The 27566-nt window shown below is 43.0% G+C and overlaps 1 protein-coding gene and 1 long non-coding RNA gene across 2 annotated transcripts in view; both read left to right on the forward strand.

The window, feature by feature from the left end:
- Positions 1-3611: 3611 nt before the first annotated feature.
- Positions 3612-12744, forward strand: LOC308594063. Its single transcript, XR_014011282.1, has 3 exons — positions 3612-3682; positions 5695-5746; positions 12692-12744. It is a non-coding gene; the product is annotated as an uncharacterized lncRNA (long non-coding RNA).
- Positions 12745-15555: 2811 nt separating this feature from the next.
- LOC308593688 (protocadherin alpha-C2-like) overlaps positions 15556-27566 on the forward strand; it is a 189201-nt gene continuing 177190 nt past the window's right edge. Inside the window, exon 1 of the mRNA XM_081206227.1 lies at positions 15556-18030. Coding sequence (XP_081062353.1) covers positions 15676-18030 — 2355 coding nt within the window. The 5' untranslated portion in view covers positions 15556-15675. The remainder of the gene's footprint in view (positions 18031-27566) is intronic.

Below are 27566 nucleotides of genomic sequence, written 5' to 3' on the forward strand. Positions count from 1 at the left end.
CAGAAAAGCAAGGCACCTCTCCTTTTCAAATGTAGACGCTTAGGAATCTGTTTACAACCTTGGGAGTAAAGCTGCTCCTAGCACAAGGTAAGGCACAAGGCCTCTAGCCTGGCTAGTTAGCTGAGCTTATAGGTCTCTATGCGCATCACTTTTAGCGTTTGGTTATTTTTCAATTACTATCTCTACTATGTCTTTAGCTTTTTTATTTTAATTGTAAACTGCCTTGTGTCCTGGTCTGAGGATAAGACAGGACATAAATACATATACAGTAATAATAATAATAATAATAATAATAATAATAATAATAATAATAATAATAATAATAGTTATTAGCATTATAGCAGGCACAAAGGTGGAAGTTAGCACCCTCCCCCCAATAGAAAAAAATCTCCTCCTTGCTGCTAGTTGCACTGGGAAAAAATTCTCTCTTGGCTCCAAGGATTTGACTGGATCTTGTTGCATGTAAAAATATTTTGATCCTTCCCTTCCCCACCCAACTCATTTTTTGCCCCTTCAAGAGTTTTGTGTGGGAAGTAGGCACTTCTGCTGTTCCTTTGGCAACTAAGACTTGTGCTTTCTGTACCTTCTGCATTCATATCATGCCCAAAGTGGTTTTAAATATGCCTAATGGAGTATGAACTTGAAATTCCTTGACCTAGGCTAAAGATTTTAATTCTGATTCCACTATCTAAACTAGAGGAAATAGCTCGTATGCTTTTTACTTTTTGGTGACTCTCTTTCCATTTAACCAGCATCCCTGAATGAGTGGGAGCATAACAGCAATTCCACTAGATATTTTGTCCCATCCGTTCTGTACAGTTTGTAAATCCATTAGATAATCACTGAGCTCCACTCAATTCTGGCAGTCAGTAAATGTTGCATAATAATAAAGTAGGGTTTTGAACTCCTCCAGCCCCAGATAACTGGTCTTGTTTTCAGTTCTCACAAATTCCATGCAAACAACCAGCAGAGACTTGGGATTGCTGATAAATTTTGACACATAAAAGGCAATGTTTTCCTGGAAAGGGGTGGTGGTTGTAGCTTCCAGATTTCGTATTTTACGCTTACAATATGCAGTTATGTTCCTTGTAGCCTGAGAGACCAATGTAGTAGTAACTTACTTCACCAGCCTGTTGCCCTCCAGATGTCTTGGACTACAACTCCCAACAGTCTCAGTCAGGATGGCCCACCTGTGAAACATCCGATGGCACAATGACATCAGAGGACCTCTGAAATCCCACAGCACATGACACTTTGAAAGAGACTTCTGAAGACCTGACAGCCAGCCCTGTGCAAGACTATTTCAAAGCACTATCTTATACAGTCCTTTGAAAGGGCTTCTGAAGACCCAACAACAAGCTGTGCAATATATTGCTCTGAAAGGGGCTTCTAGTGAAGCCCCTTTAAAAGTCCTAACTTGCGGAGGGCTTTACAGACACCACGATTTAGGTGATTGGTAGTGCCTGCAAAACCCTTTTTGGCAGCCTCACACCTGATGTCATATAATCAGCCTGACAAAGGCCAACACTCTGCATCAGGAGCCACATGCTTGAGGTGGTGGATGATTTTGTCTACCTGGGCTCCACCATAAACAGCAACCTCTCTGTAGATGGAGCTAGACAAGCATATTGGCAAGTCAGCTATAGCAATGACTCGCTCTCCAGAAGGATATGGGAGAATCATAGAATCCTAGAGTTGGAAGAGACCACAAGGGCCATCGAGTCCAACCCCCTGCCAAGCAGGAAACACCATCAGAGCACTCCTGACATATGGTTGTCAAGCCTCTGCTTAAAGACCTCCAAAGGAGGAGACTCCACCACACTCCTTGGCAGCAAATTCCACTGTCAAACAGCTCTTACTGTCAGGAAGTTCTTCCTAATGTTTAGGTGGAATCTTCTTTCTTGTAGTTTGGATCCATTGCTCCGTGTCCGCTTCTCTGGAGCAGCAGAAAACAACCTTTCTCCCTCCTCTATGTGACATCCTTTTATATATTTGAACATGGCTATCATATCACCCCTTAACCTCCTCTTCTCCAGGCTAAACATGCCCAGCTCCCTTAGCCGTTCCTCATAAGGCATCGTTTCCAGGCCTTTGACCATTTTGGTTGCCCTCCTCTGGACACGTTCCAGTTTGTCAGTGTCCTTCTTGAACTGTGGTGCCCAGAACTGGACACAGTACTCCAGGTGAGGTCTGACCAGAGCAGAATACAGTGGCACTATTACTTCCCTTGATCTAGATGCTATACTCCTATTGATGCAGCCCAGAATTGCATTGGCTTTTTTAGCTGCTGCGTCACACTGTTGGCTCATGTCAAGTTTGTGGTCAACCAAGACTCCTAGATCCTTTTCACATGTACTGCTCTCAAGCCAGGTGTCACCCATCTTGTATTTGTGCCTCTCATTTTTTTTGCCCAAGTGCAAAAATGGGATGCTAATGAACAATACAAAGATGAAGATCTACCAGGCTTCTGTGTTGAGCATGCTGCTTTAAGGAAGTAAATCGTGGACATCTTGCAACTGTCAGGAGCTATGCTTCAACGCCTTCAACGTGCACTGAATCAGGAAGAGTTGGGCATCAAATAGCAGGACAGACTCCCAATCAAAGATGTGCTCTCCCAAGCCCAAGTTCACACTCCTATCTCAGCAATGTCTATGTTGGCTTGGTCATGTGCAAAGAATGGAGGGTTGGAGGATCCTGGGGTTGCCGCCTTGGTCGGGCAAAATAAGGGACAGGTTAGGAGGGAATTGGTGGGCTAAAAATTACCTGGTGCAGAAATGACTTCAAAGCAATCCATTACAGTGGATGATCGGATTGCAAACGTGATCTGCGCGGGAAGCACGTTCACAACCGCAGTGCTGCGTCTGCGCATGCGCGGGTTGCAATTTGGCACTTCTGCACATGTGCAAAGTGCAATTTAGTGGTTCTGCACATGCGCGAGGCCGAAACCCAGAAGTAACCTGTTCCGGTACTTCCAGGTTTTGGCGCATCCATATCCCGAAAACGCACAACCTGAAGCGTCTGTAACCCGAGGTATGACTGTACAATGATCAAACGGAAGCTATCAGTAACTGCAAGCATTCCAACAATACTGAAAGGAAACGTCCACACCTGCTGAATTTCTGCTTGCCAGAAGGATGGTAAATGCAGAAACCCAGCCAAAAGGGAAGAAGGGGGTAGGGGGAGAGAGAGAGCAACAAATTCCGCTTCTCTTCCTCACATAGCTTTGCCTCCAACATCCTAACAGGATTCGCATAACCCCTCACCCCCCTGAGAGCTTCAGTATATGAAGGTTATGATGCTTTAATGCCTAGAGATGGATGGATGATTATTTATTAGACTTTTTATACCACCCTTCAGTTTCAGCAACAGAACTCTAAATGTAAGAAGCCCTCCTTTGCAGCCTCCACGCTATCCCTTCTTGAGGGGAAAATAAGCCAAGAGATCCTTAAACACACAGAGAGAGGCAGAGGGAGACTGAGCTTTGCACGCAGAAGCTGCTGCTCCGAGAAATGTCTTGCTCCTTCTCTCAGAGCCATTGGAAAGAGCTCTGCCCAACCCGGAAGAGCCTGCTGCCTGGCGAGCTCTATTGGCTAGCCTGGAGCGTCAATCAGCCAGCTTTGGAGGGCGGGTTCAACTGCCAAGGTGCCTAGCAAACTAGGCAGCGCAAGACAAGCACATTAGGGTGAGTGCACAAACTTTAAAATTTTATTTTTTATGTCTTCAGAAACGTAACAAAAGGCATTCCAAACGGAACAAGGGACGCTGTACCCCCAAAACAGAACAAGCCTATATTTTAAAGGACAGGTGGCAGCCCTAGACGACCCCCAAGGACGTGCTCTACAGGGAGCTGGCACTAGGCCTGTTGGCAGACCAGCTCTGCGTTGCAAAGATGTCTGCAAACGTGAGGTGAAGACTGGCAACATCAACCCTGCCGTGTGGGAATCCCTTGCAGACGGCTGTAGTGCCTGGAGACAGTCATCCGTAGCAGTGACCAGAGGAGGAATGGCCGCTGGGAGGAGAACAGAGGGAATAAACGCCATGGATCACCTGCAGTACTGCAACCGGTCACCTTCATCTGCCCCAGCTGCCTCAAAACATGTCTCTCCCGTATCAGTCTCTACAACCTCAGAAGTCACTGTAACCTTCCAACAGTTTGACTTCACCTCCAAAGGTGCACTCCTACATTGTCTCCTGATGTGGCAGTGGCCCAAAGGGCCACAATAAATGTAATAATGTGTACCCCTGTAAATTCTTGTGTGTGCTTCTACTAGAGAAGTTATGGTAGCTTGTTACTTTAAGAAATAGCTGATTCAGCAAGTTTGACATCCTCAGTTAATCATAAGAACATAAGTTGCCACATAACGCAAATGGATACACGTAACACAGGTTCCCAAGTGCACACTAACACAATGTATTCATGCAAGCTCATAACAAAACATGTTGGGAACCACAGCCTACTCAGCAGAAACAGCAAATGCTTATGTGCATGTGTACTAAACATAAAATGGGGTAACTTTTACGCATATGATTGGTCTAACAACTTGAAATGAGGTAATAATGTGGAATAATTGGTAGAAATTGAAATCCTTTGTCTAGAAACTTATAAATGACCCCCCTGGGCATTGGGTGGTGTTCAGATTTTGTGGGCTACCTGCTGAACCTATTGCTTTGCAATAAACAACGTTGGACTCCTAACTCCTCTCGTTTCTGAGTTTTAGTGTCCAAGACTCAGAAGATAAGGCATTTTTTGGTTTGCTACACTGAGGCAGACGGTTGCCAACAACAACAGGGGTGTGTGTGTGTGTCGTATTTTGGCCTGTGGGCTGGAGTGTCGTGTCCCCCATGCTACTTTAGAAATTGTTTCCGCTTCTGATGGAAAGAAAGCTTCACCCTCCCACAGACCTTGGGACGTAGCTTCTCTGGTCATGACTCAAGGTCCTCTGCCACATCTTGTGGGAGCACGGTTTCATTTTGCCAAGGTACAGATCACCCCCAATTGGCCCTGCGCCTCAAATTTTGTATGGAGCTGCTGCACATGCCTACTTCGCCTGGAGTTGCCTTTGAAGAATGTTTGGAGACTACATCAGGTGTAGAATCCTGCTGCCAGGCTCATTTGCAAGCCCCAAGTGCTGGTTATTACATGTAAGGGTCTATTCAGTTTGGGAAGTATGGAACACATACTTCCATACGATTCTCCCTGCCCACTAAGATCATCTGGAGCAGTTCTGATTCACAGCTGAGCTGAAGTTGGTGAGAATGTGGGAAAGGGAAGGTGACATGTGTTGTGGAGCATAGACTCTGGAACTCCCTCTCTTTCAACTCCAAGAAGGCTTGTGAAATTGTATTTTTTTAAAAATTAAAACTTACTTCTTTTGATCCACTTTCTCCACAAAATGCATAATTTTGTATGGCTCTATGCTGTCCTCTCTTACTTGCATTTTTTCCAAACTAAAATGCCCCAAATGTAATTTTTGCACATTTGAGAGTTACTCCAAACTCTTGTTCATTTTAGTTGCCCTTTTCTACAACTTTTTCAGCTCTACAATACCTTTTTTTGCAATGAGGTGACCATCGCAATACACTGTACACAGTACTGTATAGCCATGGATGTATATAACAGTATTATGATATTGACAGTATTATTTTCAATCCCTTACCTAATGATCTTTAATCTGGTATTTGTCTTTGTTACAGCTGCTGCATAATGGGTTGACATCATCAACAAGCTATCCTCCACAATCACAAGGTACATTTTCTGGTGACTCATTGCCAGTTCATCTCCATTGGTATATATGTGAAATTAGGATTGTTTTCCCCAAAGTGCCTCACTTTGTACTTGCTTAAATTGAATTGTATTTGCCATTTTCCCATTTCCCTAATCTGGAGAGATCCTTTACAAACTCCTCGCAATCCCTTTTTGTTTTAACATGGTATCATTAGCAAGCTTGGCTCCCTCACTGGTCACCCTTAACTGCAGTAAATATAATCATGTGGTTTATGTAAAATGGCTGCCATTGCACATCTGCCAACACCTGTGCAACCTAGTCACTATCCTATCTTTTTAAGCTAATTTAGCCTCTATGAATTAACTGTGCACTGTCTCCTTAAGTATAACCCAGCTTCCATTGGCCAATATCACATCTGGCAGCAAATGTCATAAATTTCATTATTTCATAAATTATGAATTGTTTGAAAAGTATCCCTTTCTCCACCTTCTTCAAGCCTGAGTTTCAGCATTATGGGAGTGGGAGAAAAAAATAGTTTTACAGTGGTACCTCGGTTTAAGAACAGCCCTGTTTGCAAACTATTTGGTATATGAACTCCATAAAACCGGAAGTAGTGTTCCGGTTAGTGAACTTTACCTTGGTCTATGAATGGAAGCTGAACGGTGGAAGGGCACCAGTGGCGGGAGGCCTCATTAGGGAAAGCGCGCCTTGGTTTAAGAACGGCTTTGGTTTAAGAACGGACTTCCGGAATGGATTAAGTTCGTAAACCAAGGTACCACTGTACCTCCTTTTTTTTTTAACATCTTACATGATTTTGTAAACTTATGTCATGCCTACCTTGGGCCATGTTTTCCTCTAAAATAAAAAGTATAAGTTGGTGTATCATTTGAGACGTCGGTATTTTTCCCCTGAACATTATTCCTTCTTTATGATGGATTAGGGTTGACCAATATTCCAGACATTGCCCTGTTATAGATTTATTTTCAATCCCTTTCCTAATTCTAGCATGGAATCTGCCTTACTGTTTTTAACCCCAGCCACACATAGAGTTTCTGTTTTCATTGAGCTATCTATCATGACTGCAAGATCTCTTTCCTGGCCAGTGCCAGTCAGACACCATCAATGAATACAGGAGGCTACGATTTTGTCCCAATGTGCATCATATCTGAATAGTTTTTGTAAATATATAATTGAATTCAAATAATCTAAATAATAAAAAAGGACAATGCATCAAAGAACAGTGCCAACGATATACGCAGGGCCACCCCCATGCAAAATATTTAAAAATGGGTTCCATTTGGGCATATTGACTTTTTAAAACACATCATAATTCTAGAGATAATACATTTAAATGTGTTTACAGGATATAATAAAATAATTTTCATATATAATTTATCCAGCTGCAAAATATGAAATCAAATCATTTCTACACATAGTATATGCACCTTTGGTGAATTAAGGAGCATAACTTGTGTTGAACAAAAAGAGTTCTTGATGGGCACCTTCAGCATACTTTAGTACAAGATTGTCCTGCAGTGCAGTTCTAATGCAGAAAGCCCTGAGACATGAGTCCACTACATCAGAGTGTTACTGAAAGTTACCAAAGGCAAAGAGGAAAACTTAAAAAGTAGGGGGTGGGGTGCAAGGCACTCACTCTATATAGAATAATAACTATATAAGCTGGTTATTAATAAACCAAGGATAGAGGTTTTTTTAAAGTAGTTCATAGATTATAATGCCAGAGCAGATTGTTGCTCATTCGCAGTAGCCTAAAACCTGTGACATCATCTAAGCGACATTGAGCATCGCTGTTTGCAGTGTCTGGAGCACAGCAGTGATCTAGACGCTAGGTGTTGCTGTTGTCCACGACTGGAAAGGAAGAACCATCCACTCTGGCAAAGGGAATCTTTTAATGGCTCAGAATTCAAGCTGAAAGAAGAGCGAAACGATTGTATTTTCGTAGAATTTGAGTGCAGAATTTGCGTGCTGTTCTGATGGATAGCTAGAGACAGAAATAGCAAGAGAGTAGGGCTAGCAGAAGAAGGAAATTATTATACTGCAAACCTCTGTCTTTCTGTTGCTACAAAAAACCAGGCAACCTAATATGTCGGGCTTATGGCTGCCATTCGGTTTTCTGTGCATTGCCATAGTGTGCGTCTCTCTAGCCAGAGAAGCTTGCTGCTGGATCCCAGAGGATTTGGAGCCCTGTATTGCCAGTGAGTCTACTGCAACAGAGGATCCCAGAAACCTAGCTGCTGACAGACTGCCTATTGTGTTGTTAAATGCAAGAAAACATCTGGATTTGCAGCTTAGTGCATGATAGTGGACAACAGAGGAGCTGCGTGGTCAGACAGTAAGTTAAGTACTAAAATTTGAGCTTCGGATTGAAAATCTTCTTGCATTGTATTATCTGGACATAGAAATCCTCAGTATTGACGATAAAGTCACACAGTTTCCCTCTAAAAGAGATATTGCTTCTCAGAACTGAATTGGTAATAGTGAGTGCCCCATTTGCAAATTGTTAAAAAGAATAAACAAATAAGAAGGTAGAGCACTGTGGTGGACAGAATAATATGCTATTTTTAGCTTTTGAAAAGTTGTTGGACAAAGACAGATACCATTTGAAGTTTCCAGTAAATAGTAAGAGATGTCAGGTCTTCCCAAAGGTCTGGCACATTATTGCACTGCATTCCAGTGAGAACACTCCTGGGTTTGACTGGAATATCTTCAGTTTACTTGGGAACTTCTGATCAATGCAGCAGATATGGACAAAGAACATGGAAGTGATTGGGAGAGCAACAATGCAATGAGATTTGTTAATCATTATTTCTAGTAGACTAGACTTCTGCAGATGTAAAGGTGGAAGGTGCTCTGGATTTTGAAGAATGAAAATAATTCGTACTGGACGCAGAGCACACAATGGGAATTATCCACAAAGGTTTTTTTGTGTGTGCCTAAAGATGGACAAGGTGAAGGAAAATGCTCAATGTGATCAATATCTCAATTCTAATACATGTGTGGAGTTAGTCTTTGTTGGGAGCTTTGTAGGTCTGATAGTATGGAGATACTGTGGAGAATGGCAGGATGAGGTGCCACATCTTTCAAGATTGGCTTAGTAAGACATTCCTTTTCACACTGGAGCCATCCCTTAAAATTATTTTGTTGAAAAATGGAAACTTTAAAGTGAGCAGCAGAATGTCCTAGGAAAGTGTTCTCACATTGGTTTCTGAAAGTTGCCATTCCTATATTAGCTGAATAGCAGAACATGACTACCAATCTGGAACTTGAAGGTACAGTATGCACTTTCAGATAAAGGCGCTGGGCAAAAGATTGCCAGTGGGGGCTTGTGTCCCTTTCAGACATGGAATCCAACATCTATTGCAATCCCATGACCTGCACCACAACGAGGATTTAAGTTGCCATCTTCTGCATGAGAGACAGCATTCTGACTTTTCATCTGGGCTCTTACCAGGGAATGGTCCACATGGACATGTTCATAGTTCTATCATATTGTCTTCACATCTCTATAAAAAACTGCAATCTCCTCTCAGCCTTAGATCCAATTCCTGCTTCGATTTGAAGTTCATATTTTGTTCATGCGGTTGTTTGCATCATTGATCAAGGAATTCTAGCAATGTGCTCTCAAAGTGAGGTAATGCGTATGAGCCAATTACAGCGACCATGAAGAAGAAAATAATAGTAAAGAGCCTCATGGAACTGCAAGCCTAGAAGAACTGGCGTTTAGATGAAGTGGTGCTGATAACTGCTCTTTTGCTTAGCAGTCTTTCTTCCTTGACTTGAGAAAAGTAGGCATGGAACTGGTGCCAAACCTATCCATTCTTAAGGAAATCAGCCCTGAGTGCTCACTGGAAGGATAGATCGTGAAGCTGAGGCTCCAATACTTTGGCCACCTCATGAAAAGAGAAGACTCCCTGGAAAAGACCCTGATGTTGGGAAAGATTGAGGGCACAAGAAGAAGGGGATGACAGAGGACGAGATGGTTGGATATTGTTCTCGAAGCTGCAAACATGAGTCTGACCAAACTGCAGGAGGCAGTGGAAGACAGGAGTGCCTGGCGTGCTCTGGTCCAGGGGGTCACGAAGAGTCGGACACGACCAAACGACTAAACAACAATAACCACTGTATTGTCATGCACACCCTGATCTCCAAGCAGTGAAAGATGCTAGTGGTGCCAACGTGTGTCATATGTTGGTATAAAAGATGGAAACATTCAATGATGGGGCAAGTGTATTTAACAAGCCATATTTACCAGCAAATGAAAATATACATTTTGAATATATTAAATACATTTTCAAGAAAAACATATTGTTTATCATTCATTTGAACTTGATTTTCATTTTACTAAACAAATTGATGACATCAAACATTCTCCAAACATTCTACACACAATATAAACATCTACTGTACTTTCCCATCTAGTCGCATGATGTCGCTCTCTGCTTAAGTAACTTGCTGCGAATAAAAGGGGAACAAAAGGCTCTTCCACTGCTTTGTCATCACCAGAGATCATTCCCGTTCTTATAATTGGAGGAAGAAAAGGTATATCAGCAGGCTGGATTTAGATTCTTTCAATGTTTTTTCCAGATATATTTCATAAAAGAGGAGAGTTATATGAAAGATTTCTGAGATGGTTGCTCCATGGGGTGACTCTTCCTCAGTGGGGAGAAAGCAGCTGCTGCAGCTGATCGTGCTTCACACAGCCTGGTTGATGGGGAGCGGCCAGCTCCATTATTCCGTGCCTGAGGAATCCCAGCATGGCACCTTCGTGGGCCGCATTGCCCAGGATCTGGGGCTGGAGGTGGATGAGCTTATGCCTCGGATGTTCCGGATGGAGTCTGAAGATCATGGGGACTCTTTTGAGGTAAATGTCCAGAATGGGATTTTGTTTGTTAATTCCCGGATAGACAGGGAGGAGCTGTGTGGCAAGAGCTCTTTGTGTGCTGTTCACCTGGAGGTGATTGTGGATAAGCCTCTGAGGGTCTTCCATGTAGAGGTGGAAATCAAGGACATAAATGACAATTCTCCTGTTTTCTTGGAAAGTAAACAGTCCCTCAGTGTTGCAGAATTAATGCTGCCTGGTACACGTTTTCCTCTGAAGGGAGCCTCAGATGCAGATGTTGGTGTTAATGCTCAACTGAAGTACAAGCTTAATTCCACAGAATATTTTGTTGTTGAAGAAAAAATAAATGACCAGCAGAGTGTATCATTGGCACTTGTTTTAAATAAACCTCTGGACAGAGAGAAAATCCCTGTGCATCGTTTAGTGCTAACAGCTACTGATGGGGGTCAGCCAGAACTCACAGGCACAGTCCACCTTGAGATCACGGTGATGGATGCAAATGACAATGCACCTGTATTTAATCAATCTGTTTATAAGGTGAAATTGTTAGAAAATGTGGCAGATGGAACATTGGTTATTCATCTCAATGCAACAGACTTAGATGAAGGAACTAATAAGGAAATCACCTACTCCTTCAGTAATAATGTTCCTTCCAATATACTTAGTATACAGTCAGATACAGGTGAAATCAGGGTAAAAGGAAAAGTGGATTTTGAAGAAATTAATATGTATAATGTTGAAATTGAGGCAAAAGATAGAGGTAGCCCACCTTTGTCTGGGCACTGCACTATCCTTATTGAAATTTTAGATGTAAATGACAATGCTCCTGAGATGTCATTGAAGTCCATGCTGGTGCCGTTGCCTGAAGACTCTTCGCCAGGGGCAGTGGTAGCCCTGATCAGCATCTCAGACAGGGATTCCGGATCCAATGGGCAAGTGAGCTGCTCTCTGTGGCCCACTGGGCTTCCATTCAAGCTGGTGCCCACCTTCAAAAATTACTACTCACTAGTGCTGGCTGAACTTGTGGATCGAGAGCAGGTGGCTGAGTATGGACTGGTGGTTGTGGCCCAGGATCAAGGGGTTCCATCATTATCAGCAAGTAGCAGCCTAGTGGTGCCCCTTAGTGATGTGAATGACAATGCACCTGCTTTTGCTCAGCCATTCTATACGGTCTTTGTGAAGGAGAATAATCCACCTGGTGCCCATATCTTTACAATGTCTGCCTCAGATCCAGACGTGGCTGAGAATGCCCTAGTCAGCTATTGGCTTGATGAGAAGCTCTGGTCGCTGTCAAGCTACATCTCGGTGCACTCAGAAAGCGGCAAGATCTATGCACTGCAGTCCTTAGACTATGAAGAGATGAAGTTGCTGGAATTCCAGGTGAGGGCCAAGGATGCTGGGCTGCCCTCTTTGTGCAGCAATGTGACAGTGCAGGTGTTTGTGGTGGATGACAATGACAATGACCCAACAGTATCTGGACAAGGGGAGGCCCCTGTCAAGCTGGTGGTCCCTGTCATGGCTGGCCACTTAGTGAGCAAGATCCATGCCCTGGATGCTGACTCAGGCTACAATGCATGGCTACGCTACGAGTTGCATGAATTGACCAGTGGCCCCTGGCAAGTGGGACTGTACAGTGGTGAGATAAGTACCAGACGTGCCCTGAATGAGGCAGAGGGCAGCAGCAGCCATAGTTTGCTGGTGTTGGTGAAGGACCATGGGAAGCCACCGCGATCAGTTACAACTACATTGAGTGTGTCTCTGGTGCCAAACACCCAGATGTTCCACGATGATGTCCATCTTCCCAGGATGGGAGGTAGTTCAGGACCCCTGGTGGACAATGTCAACATCTACCTAATCATTGCCATCTGCTCAGTGTCCAGCTTGTTCCTGCTTGCAGTCATCTTATATGTGGCTCAGCGATTCCACAGGCAAGCAGAGGAGACAATGGTGTATGGTCCCGGCACAGCCACGCTGGTGTGTGCAAGTGAAGTGGGCAGTTGGTCTTACTCAAATCGCCATAGCCACATTTTGGCAGGAGTGAGTGGAGAGGCTGGAGCCAAAAGTGATCTCATGGTTTTCAGCCCCAACATTCCTGTCTTTGCAGAGAATGGGGATGTAGGGATTGTGACGGAGGTGGTCCCTAATTCATCTGGGCAGGTGAGTCTCTACTATTCATTTCAGTTTGTCATGTGATGTACCTGTCTTGGGAGTATGTTTCAAATACTCACTTGGATATAATAGCATGATTTCAATGTTTAAAAATGACCTGTTTGTTCGTTTTCTTGGTGGTAGAAGAGTAATATAGCTTTGGTTATAGATTAGCCACCTGGGTCCGGGAATTCCAGCACAGAACACAACTTGATGGAATAATTTCTGCTCATTATAAAACATGTTACTTGAATATATAGTCATGCAGAATATTTTGAGCTCTGACCAGGAAATCAAAGAATACACTGAGCTTTGCAGAATGCCTTGAGCTTTGATCAGGAAAAGAGATTTAAAGATATTGGGCAGCATTGCTGTTTGAAATAATATTGTAGTAATTATGTTTTGGCAATAGCGTCTGGAACCCAGTTAGCCTACTTCATCTCAGTTGTTAATGAAATATTTTAAATGTATAAAAACCTCTATATTAGATACATAAGAGCACACATTATTAATACCCCAACTCCACTTTTTCCATTCTTAAACCTATTTTCTCATCTACATGGACTCTCTTGCCTCTGAGAAATGTGATCTTCCCTCACAAGCCAAACCTCCTGCCAAATCATGCCAGAAGGCAATAGCAACATTCTCATTAAACACATAAACTCTCCATGTTTGCAAGAGATGTACCTCACACCATCTAACACAAGATGAACACCCAGTTCTATGGAAGATACGTAGGAAGTACCATAAGCAAACTTATTTGCAATAGCATGTTGTGCAAGCAGGCAGGCAAGCAAAGGGCGTCCAGGACTCTCCCAAGATGCAACACTACAGCTTGCCTACAGACACCCACACACAGTGTTTAGGAATGGAGAAAACATTTGTCACAATACACACAAGACTCAAGGAAGCACCAGTAAAAGAAGAGATGAACACTGGAGCTGTAAACTCTGTCCCTAAGAGAAATGCAGTAGAATATCTTAGGTCATAAAACTAACATTGTATAAGTGAAAACAGGAGACTACATGGGTCGTCCTCTCCAGGTGATAGAGACGTGTAGTGTCATAAATAGGTACAATGAAAGATGCCAGGCTCTAGATCATAATATTTCAAATTAACCAGCTATGCCAATATTGGGCCTGAAGGACCCAATAAACTTGATTTTAAAAATCTTACTGAAATTAGAACTGACTGACAAATTCCCAGATGATTTCTTGACTTGGTTGTGGATCTAAGATGTTTCCTGGAATGAATCAAACAATGGTTGCCCCTTGCCATCACATGGAAGACGAAGAAGGAACTTCAGCCTATGGAGCAGCAAAGCACAAATGAGAAGGCTGAAGGACCTTTACATGGTTGTAGCTCTTCTGCCAATGGATATGTGTGGATCTCCAAAATCAGAACAAAGCAATATGTGATAACATCAATGTCTAAACATGCTCAACCACATCACTCACAAACTGGCAGCCATAATTACGTTTTACTGTTCTTGAAGCCCAGGCTAGACACTGGCAGAGCAAACAGAATGAAAACAGCAACAAATTCATTAACACATCATTCAAGAGTTAGCAATTTAAATTACTAGCCTTTCCCAGTAGTGATGTATGGAAGTGAGAGCTGGACCATAAAGAAGGCTGATCGCCGAAGAATGGATGCTTTTGAATTATGGTGCTGGAGAAGACTCTTGAGAGTCCTATGGACTGCAAGAAGATCAAACCTATCCATTCTTAAGGAAATCAGCCCTGAGTGCTCACTGGAAGGACAGATCCTGAAGCTGAGGCTCCAATACTTTGGCCACCTCATGAGAAGAGAAGACTCCCTGGAAAAGACCCTGATGTTGGGAAAGATGGAGGGCACAAGGAGAAGGGGACGACAGAGGACGAGATGGTTGGACAGTGTTCTTGAAGCTACAAACATGAGTTTGACCAAACTGCGGGAGGCAGTGGAAGACAGGAGTGCCTGACCATGGGGTCACAAAGAGTCGGACACGATTAAACGACTAAACAACAACAAGCATATCATCTGGCATATTATCTGCATGGTCTAAAACAGCGAAACACAAATAAGAGGGATACCTCCTTTCACGAGAGATCTTAGATCCAGAAGTCTTATTTGTATATTATACAGATTCTTGACACAGCACATACCCAAATCGGACGCCACAGAATGCACAAATAAAGTGTGTTACCATATTGTTAATGTATCCACCTGAAGAATAAAGGAAAAGATTTGTGCTGAGAAGCAGTATGGCGCAAAAGTATGTAAATAAGAATGGTGAAGAAAAGGTACACCCACTATATCCTCTTTGGTAGTTTGGGGAACCTGTGATTTTTGGCTCTCATGCTATTATCTTTTTGGAATGTAACAATGTTCCACTTGATCTATCATGGCCATAGTGCTTCTTTTTCTCACATTTCCCATTTTTCATTCATCTCTACCCCCACTTTCTCCCCCAATATTAAATTGAATCATCTTTCTTTAATATGAATGAAAACATACTCACCTTTGTACAACACAAACTTTTAAGAATGGAAACTCTCAAAGGCAGGAATGTGATCTTAAAAAACTGCTGCCACACAGGAGTAATTATATATCCACATACACATCAATCTTATGTCAAATGGTTACAAAGATAAATATGACTATCTTCACATACATTTAAAGAAGCATGAGAAAACTAGAAGAATACAGAACACCAGAAAACAAAAAAGCCCAACCAAATATTGCAAGAATTGCATTTTTAAATCTCTTCACAGGGTGTCACTCTTTACTGTTAAATACCTCTTGCAGACTCATAGGAGAGCTCCTCCTCCTTGCTGTCATCAGAAAATAGGCAGCACCAAAAGTGAAGGAGCACAAAAGGTAATAGCAAGCTGGATTAACCACCCCCCACTCCAATATTGCACATAACGGAGGGGGATTCAAAGGAATATATTTGAGATGGTTGTTCCTTGGAGAGACTACTCGGTGAGGAAGCAGCTGCTGCAGTTGGTCCTTCTTCACACAGCCTGGGAGATGGGGAGTGGCCAGCTCCATTATTCTGTGCCGGAGGAATCCCAGCATGGCACCTTTGTGGGCCGCATCGCCCAGGACCTGGGACTGGAGGTGAGTGAGTTGGTGCCTCGGATGTTCAGGATAGTTTCCAAAGAGCACAAGGATTATTTAGAGGTAAATGTGCAAAATGGAATCTTGTTTGTGAATTCTAGGATGGACAGGGAGGAGATTTGTAGCAAGAACCCTGTTTGTGCCATTCACCTGGAGGTGATTGTGGATAACCCCATGAGGATCTTCCATGTGGACGTGGAGATTGCAGACATAAACGACAATGCCCCTGTTTTCTCAGCAAGTGAGGAAAATCTGTCTATTCTAGAATCAAGACTTGCAGGATCCGTTTTCCCTCTAGAGGGAGCTTTAGATGCAGATGTTGGTACAAATGCACAGTTAACTTACCACCTCAGCCCAAGTGAACATTTCATGTTAGATTTCCGAAGGAGCAGTGAGGATAATTCCTTAGGCTTTGTAATAACAAAGCCGTTAGACAGAGAAGATATTTCTGTGCATCGCTTACTGCTCACAGCCACGGACGGTGGCCAACCTGCGCTAACGGGAACAGTTCAGCTGGTGATCACAGTGCTTGATGTGAATGATAACCCTCCTGTCTTTAACCAGTCAGTGTACAAGGTACAAATGTTAGAAAATGCTTCCATTGGGTCATCGGTGGTTAAGCTCAATGCCACTGATTTGGATGATGGCATTAATAGAGACATTACATACTCTATTCGTAGTGTAATCCCACCTAAATCAAGTACCATGTTTAGGATAGATCCAAATACTGGACAAATTTTACTGAATAATGAATTGGATTATGAGGACACTAATTCATATGAAATTCGTGCAGAAGCAACAGATAAAGGTGCTTACCCCTTGTCTGGACACTGCAAGATTTTAATAGAAATTCTGGATGTGAATGATAATATTCCAGAGGTGTCAGTGACTTTCCTGTTGGTACCAGTTCCAGAGGATTCTTCACTGGGGACAGTCGTAGCCTCAATCAGTGTCTCAGACAGGGATTCTGGGGTCAATGGACAAGTGACCTGCTCTCTGTGGCCCACTGTGCTTCCTTTCAAGCTGGTATCTACCTATAAGAATTACTACTCTCTGGTGCTGGCTGAATCCCTGGACCGTGAAGAGGTGTCTGAATACAGACTGGTGGTAACAGCCCAAGACCAAGGGACTCCATCACTGTCAGCTAGCAGCAGCCTTGTAGTGCCCATTGGTGATGTGAATGACAATGCACCTGCTTTTCCTCAGCCTTCCTACACTGTCTTTGTGAAAGAGAATAATCCACCTGGTGCTCACGTCTTCACAGTGTCTGCCTTAGACCCAGACTTAGGTGAGAATGCCCTTGTCAGCTACTGGCTGGATGAGAAGCTTTGGTCATTGTCAAGCTACATCTCAGTGCACTCAGAGAGTGGGAAGGTCTATGCTTTGCAGCCCTTGGACTATGAGGAGGTGAAGCTGCTGGAGTTCCAGGTGAGAGCCAAGGATGCTGGGTTCCCCCCTTTATGTGGCAACGTCACAATACAAGTTTTTGTGGTGGATGAGAATGATAATGTGCCTGCGGTATCTAGGCCAGAAGAGGTGTCCCTTGCTCTGCTGGTACCCCCTGTCTTGGCTGGACATGTGGTGGGCAAGGTCCATGCCCTGGATGCTGACTCAGGCTATAATGCATGGCTGCGCTATGAACTGCATGAGGCAACCAGAGGCCCCTGGCGTGTGGGGCTGTACAGTGGTGAGATTAGTACAACACGTGCCCTGGATGAGATGGAGGGCAGCAGCGGCCAGAGTGTGCTAGTGCTTGTGAAGGATCACGGCAAGCCAGCACTGTCCACTACAGCCACATTGAGTGTGTCATTTGTGGCAAGCACTCAGGTAATCCATAGAGATGCTCACCTTCCTAGAATGGGAGGGAGTCCAAAGCCATTGGTGGACAATGTCAACATCTACCTGATTGTTGCTATCTGCTCAGTATCCAGCTTGTTCCTGCTTGTGATTATAGTATACATGGCTCTGCGATGTCAGTGTCAACCCAAGGAGCCCGTGATGTATGGCCCCGGCACAGCCACACTGGTTTGTGCCAGTGAGGTGGGCAGTTGGTCATATTCAAATCGCCACAGCCACATCCTGGCAGCTGCGAGTGGGGAGCCTGGTGCCAAAAATGATCTGATGGTTTTCAGTCCTGGTATTCCTTCCATTGTGGAGAATGGGAAGCAGCGGGATCTGCTCTGTGCAACGGTTAGTGCCCTTTCTGAACTATTTTATTATGCATATTTGTGTTATAATATTTGTGTATATAATTTTCATCTGTTTTATTTTTAAAATAAATAATTACAAGTTGCCCCCAAGACATTTTAATGGATTTTAAGCCCAAATATCTTTTGGGCTTCTCTTTTGGTCTAATAGCAATGATACAAACATTTATGCACTATAATAAGAGGTATGAAAGAAGCATAAGACTTCCTTTATGAGGTTTTCATGAATCTGGTTTTTATCTTTTGCCCCCTTCAGATGGGACAGTATCAGACTCTTTTTCATGGCCTAACAAAATAGCAAAAATGAAAGAAAAAAAATCATTTCCTGTTGTATTGTGAAAATGACTTTTGATATTTTCTCAGTGCACGAGCCTTCTACCTGGCCAATAAAATAGTGAGGGAGAATTGAGTTTTAATTCCCCTTCTTGTTTTAACCTCCCCCCCCCCCTGCCAAACACACAAGGAAACCTCCTGATGTCATGAATAAGGCAATCATGTCATCCTCTTGAAAATTGATGTTGAGGATAGCTCCTTGAAAAGGTTTTTGGAAAAAGGCTTGTGAAATTGCATCTTAAGATTGGTGTCATCTTTCTGAGTATTATTTGTAAATTGATTGTAGTGTACTCTAACGTTATGCAAATATTTTGGTGTGGATTGACAAGTAATAAATGAAAAATGGAAATAATTGTGCAACACAAATATAATATCAAACCTAGAGGGAGAGAAGTATAACTACCTCCTCTGACATGGATACCATACTTTATCCTCTGTCTTGGAAGGATGTCTTTCACACACTGTATTGTGTCCAGCTGATCATGCTTTTAGTGTACTCCATATTGAGGGATGAGTATTCTGCATGTGCTCAAAGGTATCCTTTTTATTTTTACTTTCTCCAGAAGAACCCTTGTTTCACAGGGAGGAAGGTAACTTGAAGCACATGATTTGGATGCAGAATCTGCAGACAGGGAAAGGGCAAAACTACCTTTAATCTCCCTTTTGTAAGGAACTAACTGACAATATAAAGCATGTGCCAAAAATGATCTGATGGTTTTATACATTTACAATATAAATATAATGTATAATACTTCTTTGATTCTAGATACTGAAAAAGCTTTTGATCAGCTGGACTGAACTATTCTAAAACACTTGCTCTTAAGAATGAATAGAAGTCAGTCATTTTAAAGTCATTGTCACACAGTATAGTGCGATCAATAGTGCAAGTAACATCAATGGTCATTTCTCAGAGAGCTTTCCATTCAAAGAGGCACTGCACAGGGCTACTACAGGGGTACTACAACCATCAAAGTTCTTGGTAGAGCCATCAGACAGAATTAAAATCTTTCTGCTCACACACACTGTGGCTAATTTTGCTTAATTTTTCTTAAAGCATAGATTGAATTGGAAGAAGCCAAGTCTGGCTACAAAATAGATTAAAACAAACAATGGAGTGAAGCTTAACCAAAACTGAGAATCTATTCTAAAAGATTTAATGAAATAGGATAAAAGCATGCTTCTCTTCTCTTCTCATTTTGTAGAATGTCACAGTACACATGTCAGCAAGTATTATTGTAATTTTCAATTATTCTGTTGAATTTATCTCCTAATATTTCAACTCAGGGCAGAAGCTGTTTGCCAGTTATTCACTGCAAAATCAAATGCATAGGGCTTAAAATGTGGCAATACAGGCGTAGCCAATGCAAGACTATAAACCTATGAACAATCTCTGGAGATGCATAAAAGATGCACCTATGACCTTTTGGTAGACCAATGCAGACCACCACATCATACTACTGATTCACTTAGTGAGAGCACATTGAGAAGCTGGAAAGGAAAATTAACATATCTCTTACTCCATTCTATACAAATAATCTCTTTGTATATGGTAAAGAACTGCATACCTAAAAAAACTGGCATTAACTTCCAATAGACTTCATTGAGCATAAATAATGTATCTTATATAACCGTCTAACAGAAAAAGCAGAAGTGTCTGAAGTAATTTCAGTATCTACAAGGTAGGTATATCTTCATATCGACCTAATATATTGTATGGTGTAAATAGGGACCTTCTCTTCTCTTTTGAAAGTTTCCTAGGATCTGGGGTTGCCTTCACAAAGGGTTGCTTTTATTTTTTTGTAATTTTAATAAACTGCACAACAGCAAACATGACTTACATTACTAAAGAATAAGAACTTGATCTGGAAGAAAAGCAACTTGTAGATGCTAAGGGGGTTGGATTCCATGTTGTTTGTAGCCTTTTCTTTAAGGTGGCCTCTATGCTGATTATGTAGATGGTATTATACTATATTTTCCCAAGGCATATATAAGGTTGTCACATGGCTGGTGGGGGAGGGTGAGGGTTGTGGGCTTAATCTAGACAAGATGGAAGTACATTTGATTGAGGGCATTTGTTCAGCCTGTTTGGATGGAGCTGCACTCAAGTTGAAATCTCAGGTTTCCGGTTATTGTCATGTAGGGGAAAATCTCTCTGTCCCCTGAGAGAAATGTGGGAGCACCATGATATATTTTCCTTTAATCTGTGCAACTGTTTTGGCACAACATAATATATGCTGCTTCCAGGCAGTTTTCCCAGCTCCCCAAACTTGGTGTGAAAATCAGAAAAGTCAGCCACTGGTTGATAAGGACTCAAGCCTTATCCACACTTACCCTTTCTTCACTCTTGCCATGCACAAGTCCATGCTTAAAAACTCTGTGTCCGAGCATTTGTTTTTGCCCTGGAGCTTTCCTCATGAAAACCCACTCTTTAGCGCTCAGTAGGAGCAAATGTCAATTCAGGTTTTCTGTGGATTGCCATTTGCTGTGATTGAGCTATAAAGAGCAGGTTTTCGCAGGAAAGCTCTGAAGTTAAAAAAGTGGGGAACACTCAGGCAAAGAGCTTTAAAGTGTGGACTGTGCCTTGAAAGAGCAGAGGAAAAGTAGATAAACCCTCAGACACAAGCCAACTAAGCAGTTATTAATCACAGAATCTGGCTGAATTAGACAAATGGTATTCAGGGTGAATAATGGAAGAGCTGTCCCCCAATTATGTTATTCTAGGAATGTGTGCTGGAATGAAATTGGTGTGGTCAATGATGTGGTTCCTTCCCACACAAATGCTTCATGGAAACAGGTCCCAGACCTCTGATGCTAAGTATGCATGAGCCCAAGATTTTCTCTCTTCAAGTAATGCAGAGCAGAACACAGCAGACAGTTTGCAGAATATCCATCTCCGCAATCTCAAATGGACCAAAGCAGTTCTGAAACAGCTATCCTGCCAGAGCAAACTACTACTACCCAGGGTTCAACACATGTTAATGCCATCACTGAACATGCATCAAAATACCCAAGGCCAGCAACTCTTTTAAAGGAAAGCTGGATGGCTAATAAGTTAAAATTCAGTGTAAAATTTACTTAATTGAAAGAGTTCTGTGAAATCAGAGTTATAACACACATTATAACATAATGCCTAAGGTCAGATGACAAGTACACAATCTTCTCAGTATTTAAAAGTTCAATCACACGGTGTCGCTGTTTGGTAAAAAATAGTGTCAGAGGACTGGAAAAGTCAGCTCCTCCTTCCTTTGTGCAGAGATCTGCAGCAAGTAATGAACCATCATGACTGCTCAACATAGGAACAGAAATGAACATTTAAGGTAGACACACATCAATTTCTATCTATTTGTACTCCTGGAAGAAACAAGACTGTGTGTATTCCTCTGTGCTCCGGATGCATTTTTAAAAATGGATGTTTGGAAACTAGGCTCCTTGGTGAGGCTGAGGCTGTTGCAGCTGGTTCTTCTTCACACAGCCTGGGAAATGGGGAGCGGCCAGCTCCATTATTCTGTGCCGGAGGAATCTCAGCATGGCACCTTCGTGGGCCGTATTGCCCAGGATCTGGGACTGGAGATGGATGAGCTGGTGCCTCGGATGTTCAGGATGGAGTCTGCAGATCATAGGAACTATTTTGAGGTAAATGTTCAGAATGGCATTTTGTTTGTTAACTCCCGGATAGACAGGGAAGAGCTGTGTGGCAAGAGCCCTTTGTGTGCTGTTCACCTGGAGGTGATTGTGGACAAACCTTTGAGGGTCTTCCATGTAGAGGTGGAAATCAAGGATATAAATGACAATGCCCCCACTTTCTCTGTAAATATATTAAATCTTTTTATATCAGAATCAACAGCATATGGTTCTCGCTTCTCTCTAGAGAGTGCATCAGATGCTGATATTGGTAAAAATGCCCTTATTGCATACAGTATCAGCTCAAATGAATACTTTGCTCTGGACACTCAGGATAAGCAAGCTAAAAGCCCTCTACCAGAGCTTGTTTTAAAAAGGACTTTGGACAGAGAGGACATCTCTCTGCACCATTTATTGCTTACAGCAACAGACGGGGGTCAACCAGAACTCACAGGAACAGTACAGCTAGTGATAACTGTGCTGGATGTTAATGATAACAGACCTGTCTTTAATCAGTCAGTTTATGTAGTGAATTTACTGGAAAGTTCAGCTATTGGGACTCTTGTTGTAAAGTTACAAGCAACAGATCTTGATGAGGGCATTAACAAGGAGATTACCTATCGCTTTAAAACATCCTTACCCACAACTATTCAAACAATGTTTGAGATTGATGAGAATACGGGGGAGATCAGGCTAAAAGGAAAATTAGACTTTGAAGAAGTGAATTTATACGAAATTCAAATACAAGCCATTGACAAGGGACATGCACCAATGGAAGGAGACTGCAAACTTTTGATAGAAGTTTTGGATGTGAATGACAATAGCCCTGAGATGTCACTGAAGTCTCTATCTGTGCCAGTTGCAGAGGACTCCCCACCAGGGACAGTGGTGGCTCTGATCAGCATCTCAGACAGGGACTCTGGGGCTAATGGGCAAGTGAGCTGCTCTGTGACTCCCTCCCACCTACCCTTCAAGTTATTGTCCACTTTCAAGAATTACTACTCTCTGGTGGTGGCTGAGCCCCTGGACCGGGAGCGGGAAGCAGAATACAAGCTGGTAGTGACCGCCCAGGATCAAGGGACTCCATCACTATCAACCAGCAGCACCCTGGTGATACCCATTGGTGACGTGAACGACAATGCTCCTGCTTTTCCTCAGTCTTCCTACACGGTCTTTGTGAAGGAGAACAACCCACCGGGTGCTCACATCTTCACGGTGTCTGCCTCGGACCCAGATGTGGCTGAGAACAGCCTGATCAGCTACTGGTTGGACGAGAAGCTCTGGCCCCTGTCGAGCTACATCTCAGTGCACTCAGAGAGTGGGAAGCTCTATGCTCTTCAGCCCCTGGACTATGAGGAGGTGAAGCTGCTGGAGTTCCAAGTGAGAGCCAAGGATGCTGGGCTGCCCTCCCTGTGTGGCAATGTGACGGTGCAAGTCTTTGTGGTGGATGAAAACGACAATGTGCCAGCTGTGACTGTACCAGTAGAGGAGGCTCCCACGCTGCTGGTGGTCCCCCTGACAGCTGGGCATGTGGTGGGCAAGATCCGTGCCCTGGATGCTGACTCAGGCTACAACGCATGGCTGCGCTATGAGATGCATGAGGGGTCCAGTAGGCTTTGGCGGGTGGGACTGTACAGTGGGGAGATCAGTACAACACGTGCCCTGGAGGAGGCAGAGGGCAGCAGCAGTCATAGTTTGCTGGTTGTGGTGAAGGACCATGGGAAGCCCGCTTTGTCAGCCACCGCCACGCTGAGTATTTCGTTGGTGGCCAGTGTCCAAGCCCTCCCAGCTGATGCCCGCCTTCCCAGAAGGGGAGGGAGCCCCAATCCCCTGGCGGATAACATGAACATCTACCTCATCATAGCCATCTGTGCAGTGTCCAGCTTGTTCCTGCTGGCCATCATTGCATATATGGCCCTGCGGTGCCATTGCCAGCCTAAGGAGGCCATGGTGTATGGTCCTGGAACAGCCACGTTGGTGTGTGCCAGTGAGGTGGGCAGCTGGTCCTATTCAAATCGTCACAGTCACATCTTGGGGGGCGTGACAGGAGACTCCAATGCCAAAAGCGACCTCATGGTTTTCAGCCCCAACATACCTGTTTTTGCAGAGACTGCACAGGTAGGGAATACAAAGGAGCTGGTCCCAGATTCTTCTGGACAGGTGAGTCTCTGATGTTATTAGAATTGCTTTTATGGTAGGACAGGTTTTCTGTTAATATGTCCACAATATGCATATATTGTAAATATCAGATCAGCCTGTGGAAATTTTTAAAACATTGTTTTTATCCATTATACTTTTCTATGACGTGTACCATTCTCTGATGCCTTTAAAGCATAAATATTTTAAAATATATGAAGGTAATGCACTTGATCACATAAAATAATTCTTCCTAACTACAAAACAATTAACAGTGGTCAACTGGATCTAATTGTGCTGAAGGGTGTGGGTGAAAATTAACTGGAAGGGGAACATACAAATTTCCATGGTATGGAAGAAAAGGTGACGCAAGGCTTCTGAAAGACACATGAACACCCAAATCAACTAAATTGGTTACAACAATGGACATTATCTATGCAGAAATATCAACATTAATAAATGATTACATCGAAAAAACAGATCTTTAGAAAAAATATTGTTATATCCACTGTTTGAGCGGCAAGAAATTTCAGGGGTGCCAGCACATACCATGTACTTGGTTTCCTCAGAATGAAGGTAAGTGGAGATGGTGGCATCTGTGTGAGGAAGACCTCACAGCATTAACACTGCAACAGATCCTGCTCATCCCTTAGGTCCCGCCCACCCCTGTCATAGTTTTGGATTGAGCACAGTCAGGACTTTGCATCTTCCCTGCAGATGATACTGGCCAAGGCATATTACACTCATAGAAGACATCAGCTCCAGCCAGGGAAGGAGGGGGGAAGCCTGCCTCACTTTAGCCCACTTCTGGAAGCACCTCTAGCTAGTAGTTTCTGTGGCAACCAAATGCTTGTATCTTATGCAAAGAGATACTAAACAGACTTGGCTAGAGTAATTAACTTAACAAAGAGACTGGTTTGACCTCTGTTCCAAACAGAATCCTATCTTACAGTGGTGAAACTACAGGGTTGGAAGGGACTGAAAAATGGCATGCATCCATCTTATAACACTAAAATACAAGGAAAAGAAAAAGCAACTTGGCTTTGTATTTGACAAAAACATTCAGCACGATTCTGCCTCTTCCCCATACAAAGAGTGGTGTGCAAAGGTGTTCTGAATAGCAAAGTGCCGTACTCTTTCCCTGCAATAATTGGCCTTCTGTGGCCTGTAGTTGCAGCCATTTATGATGAAATCAGGTAGAACTATAGAGAACTTGACACCCATCATTAATTGCTTATCACCCAAACAAAAAAACCAATGAGCTTGATTTGGTGCATCTTTTATTTTATTTAACAGAATTTATATGCCTTTTAATCATCAAAACCTGTAAATGGGCTGCATAAAAGGTTGACAGTTTAAGAGGCTGAAAAAGATAGAGAGTTTGGAAAGAGATAACACTTCCTCACCTCACCAATGAGCACTGAAACAGGTTATTCCAACTAGCACAGGGGGATCAGTTCAAAAGGAAGAGGCAGTAGGTTGAATTCAACTAAGCCCTACTCTGTATAGACCCATTGAAATTAATGAACCTAAGTTAGTCATGTCTTAATGATTTAATAGGTCTACTCGGCGTAGGACTAGCATTGAATGTGACCCATTCATTCCTGACACATTTGGAGTCTCTGAACTAATCATGATGTAGAGAAAGCAAACAGGATCAGCAAATGAAGAATTTTAATTGAGAGTTTAAAGGAAAAGTTTGAAATGGAATCCAGGAAGACCACAATACCCCAGAGAGCCACAGAACATGGCCAGTGAGCAGGGTGCTGTGCTGACATGCCATGGCTGTGCTTTGTTTTCCTGTCTGAGGATGTATAAAACTTGCAGCAAGTGCAAGCTGGTATTGCTGCTGGAAGAGAAAATGCAAGGGCTTGAGACATGCCCACCCATTCTTTGGCTCATCATGGAAAAGGAATAATTTCTAGCAGGAACAAAGGAAATACTTTCAAAAGGACAAAAGGAGGGATCAATTTCTAAGGAAGATGAAGAAAACCAGATGCAGGAGGTGGGCACATGGAAGAATGTCACACAGGATCAAGATAATCAATAAGCCTTGTGTCTTTTGAAGCTGTGGAATTAATTCCAGGAACTGCCCATGGAAATTATTTAACAAAGTTCCCCATGATATTCTTGTTAGGAAACTGGTAAATGTGGTTTGATGATGTTACTGGGTGAGTTTGTAGCTGGTTGAAAAACTGTATCCCAAGAGTTCTCATCAATGACTCCTTGCTAACCTGGAGACAAGTTGGGTGTCACAGGGACATCTTAGGCCCAGTGTCGCTAAATATATTTATAAATGTCTTGGACAAAGAAGTCAAGGGAATCAAGGTGATACCAAACTGGGTGGAGTAGTTAGTACTTTAGAAGAGAGAGACTGGATCAGAGATGATCTTGATAGGGTGGAGAATTGAGCCAAAGCAAACAAAATGAGTTTCAAGAGAAATAACTGTAAAGTTCTGCATTTAGGTAGGAATAATATAGAATGGGTGCTGTTTGATATGTGAGCCATACATGTGAAAGGACCACAAGCTAGGCATAAGTCATAATGTAGTTAAGAAGACTGATGCACCAAAGTATACTGTCCAGATCACAAAATGTAATGACACTCTATTCTGCTTTAGTCAGATTTCATCTAGAGTTCTATGTCCAGTTCTGGGCATTGTAATTCAAGAAGGATATTGACTGACTAGAATGTGTTCATGGGAAGGTGACAAAGTCTTGGAGACTACCGTATTTTTCGCTCTATAACACGCAGATTTTTTCTCCTAAAAAGGAAGGGGAAATGTCTGTGCGTGTTATGCAGCGAATGTGTGGTCCCTGGAGCCGAAAAATAAGGCAAAAATCAAACCGCGCTTCAGGGAGAAGGGAGCTCCGTGAGAGAGGAAGCTGTTCTTTCCTGCATTCTGCCTCAGGGTCTTACTGCCCACCCTGCTCTGTTTCGTTACTGTGTTTGCTCAAACGGAACAAAGAGCAGGGAAAGCCCCTCCCCTCCAGGCAAGAAGAGAGGAAAGCAGAGCGTCGCTCTATCCTGTCCCTGCTCCGGAGGGAACAATGTTTGTGAAGGGAAGAGAGATTACAGGTTCGGCTTAAAATTCTGATTTGACTTCCTGCTTTTTGTTTTTGGAGACACACAGCATTCAAATATGCTTTCTTCCATTTAAAAGGATGAAATCCTTAAACAGTGGCTGGCTTGTGTGGGTGGGTGGGGGGAAACTTTTGCCTTCCTTTCCTCACGTTATAGCCCTCTCCTGCATTCTTAGCCTTCTGTGTTTTTCCTTCCCTCCCCACTTAAAATGTGGTTACAAAGCATGGATCCACATGGATCCTCAGGATCTTTGCATTGGGTCACCCCAAATTCACCATCAGAGCACACAGCATGTCCATGGCTACAGCCTGCCCCCCCAAAATCACACACCCATTGTTGCCTGG

The sequence above is a fragment of the Podarcis bocagei genome (assembly GCF_964188305.1).
Source record: "Podarcis bocagei genome assembly, chromosome: 8".
NCBI classification, from domain to species: domain Eukaryota; kingdom Metazoa; phylum Chordata; class Lepidosauria; order Squamata; family Lacertidae; genus Podarcis; species Podarcis bocagei.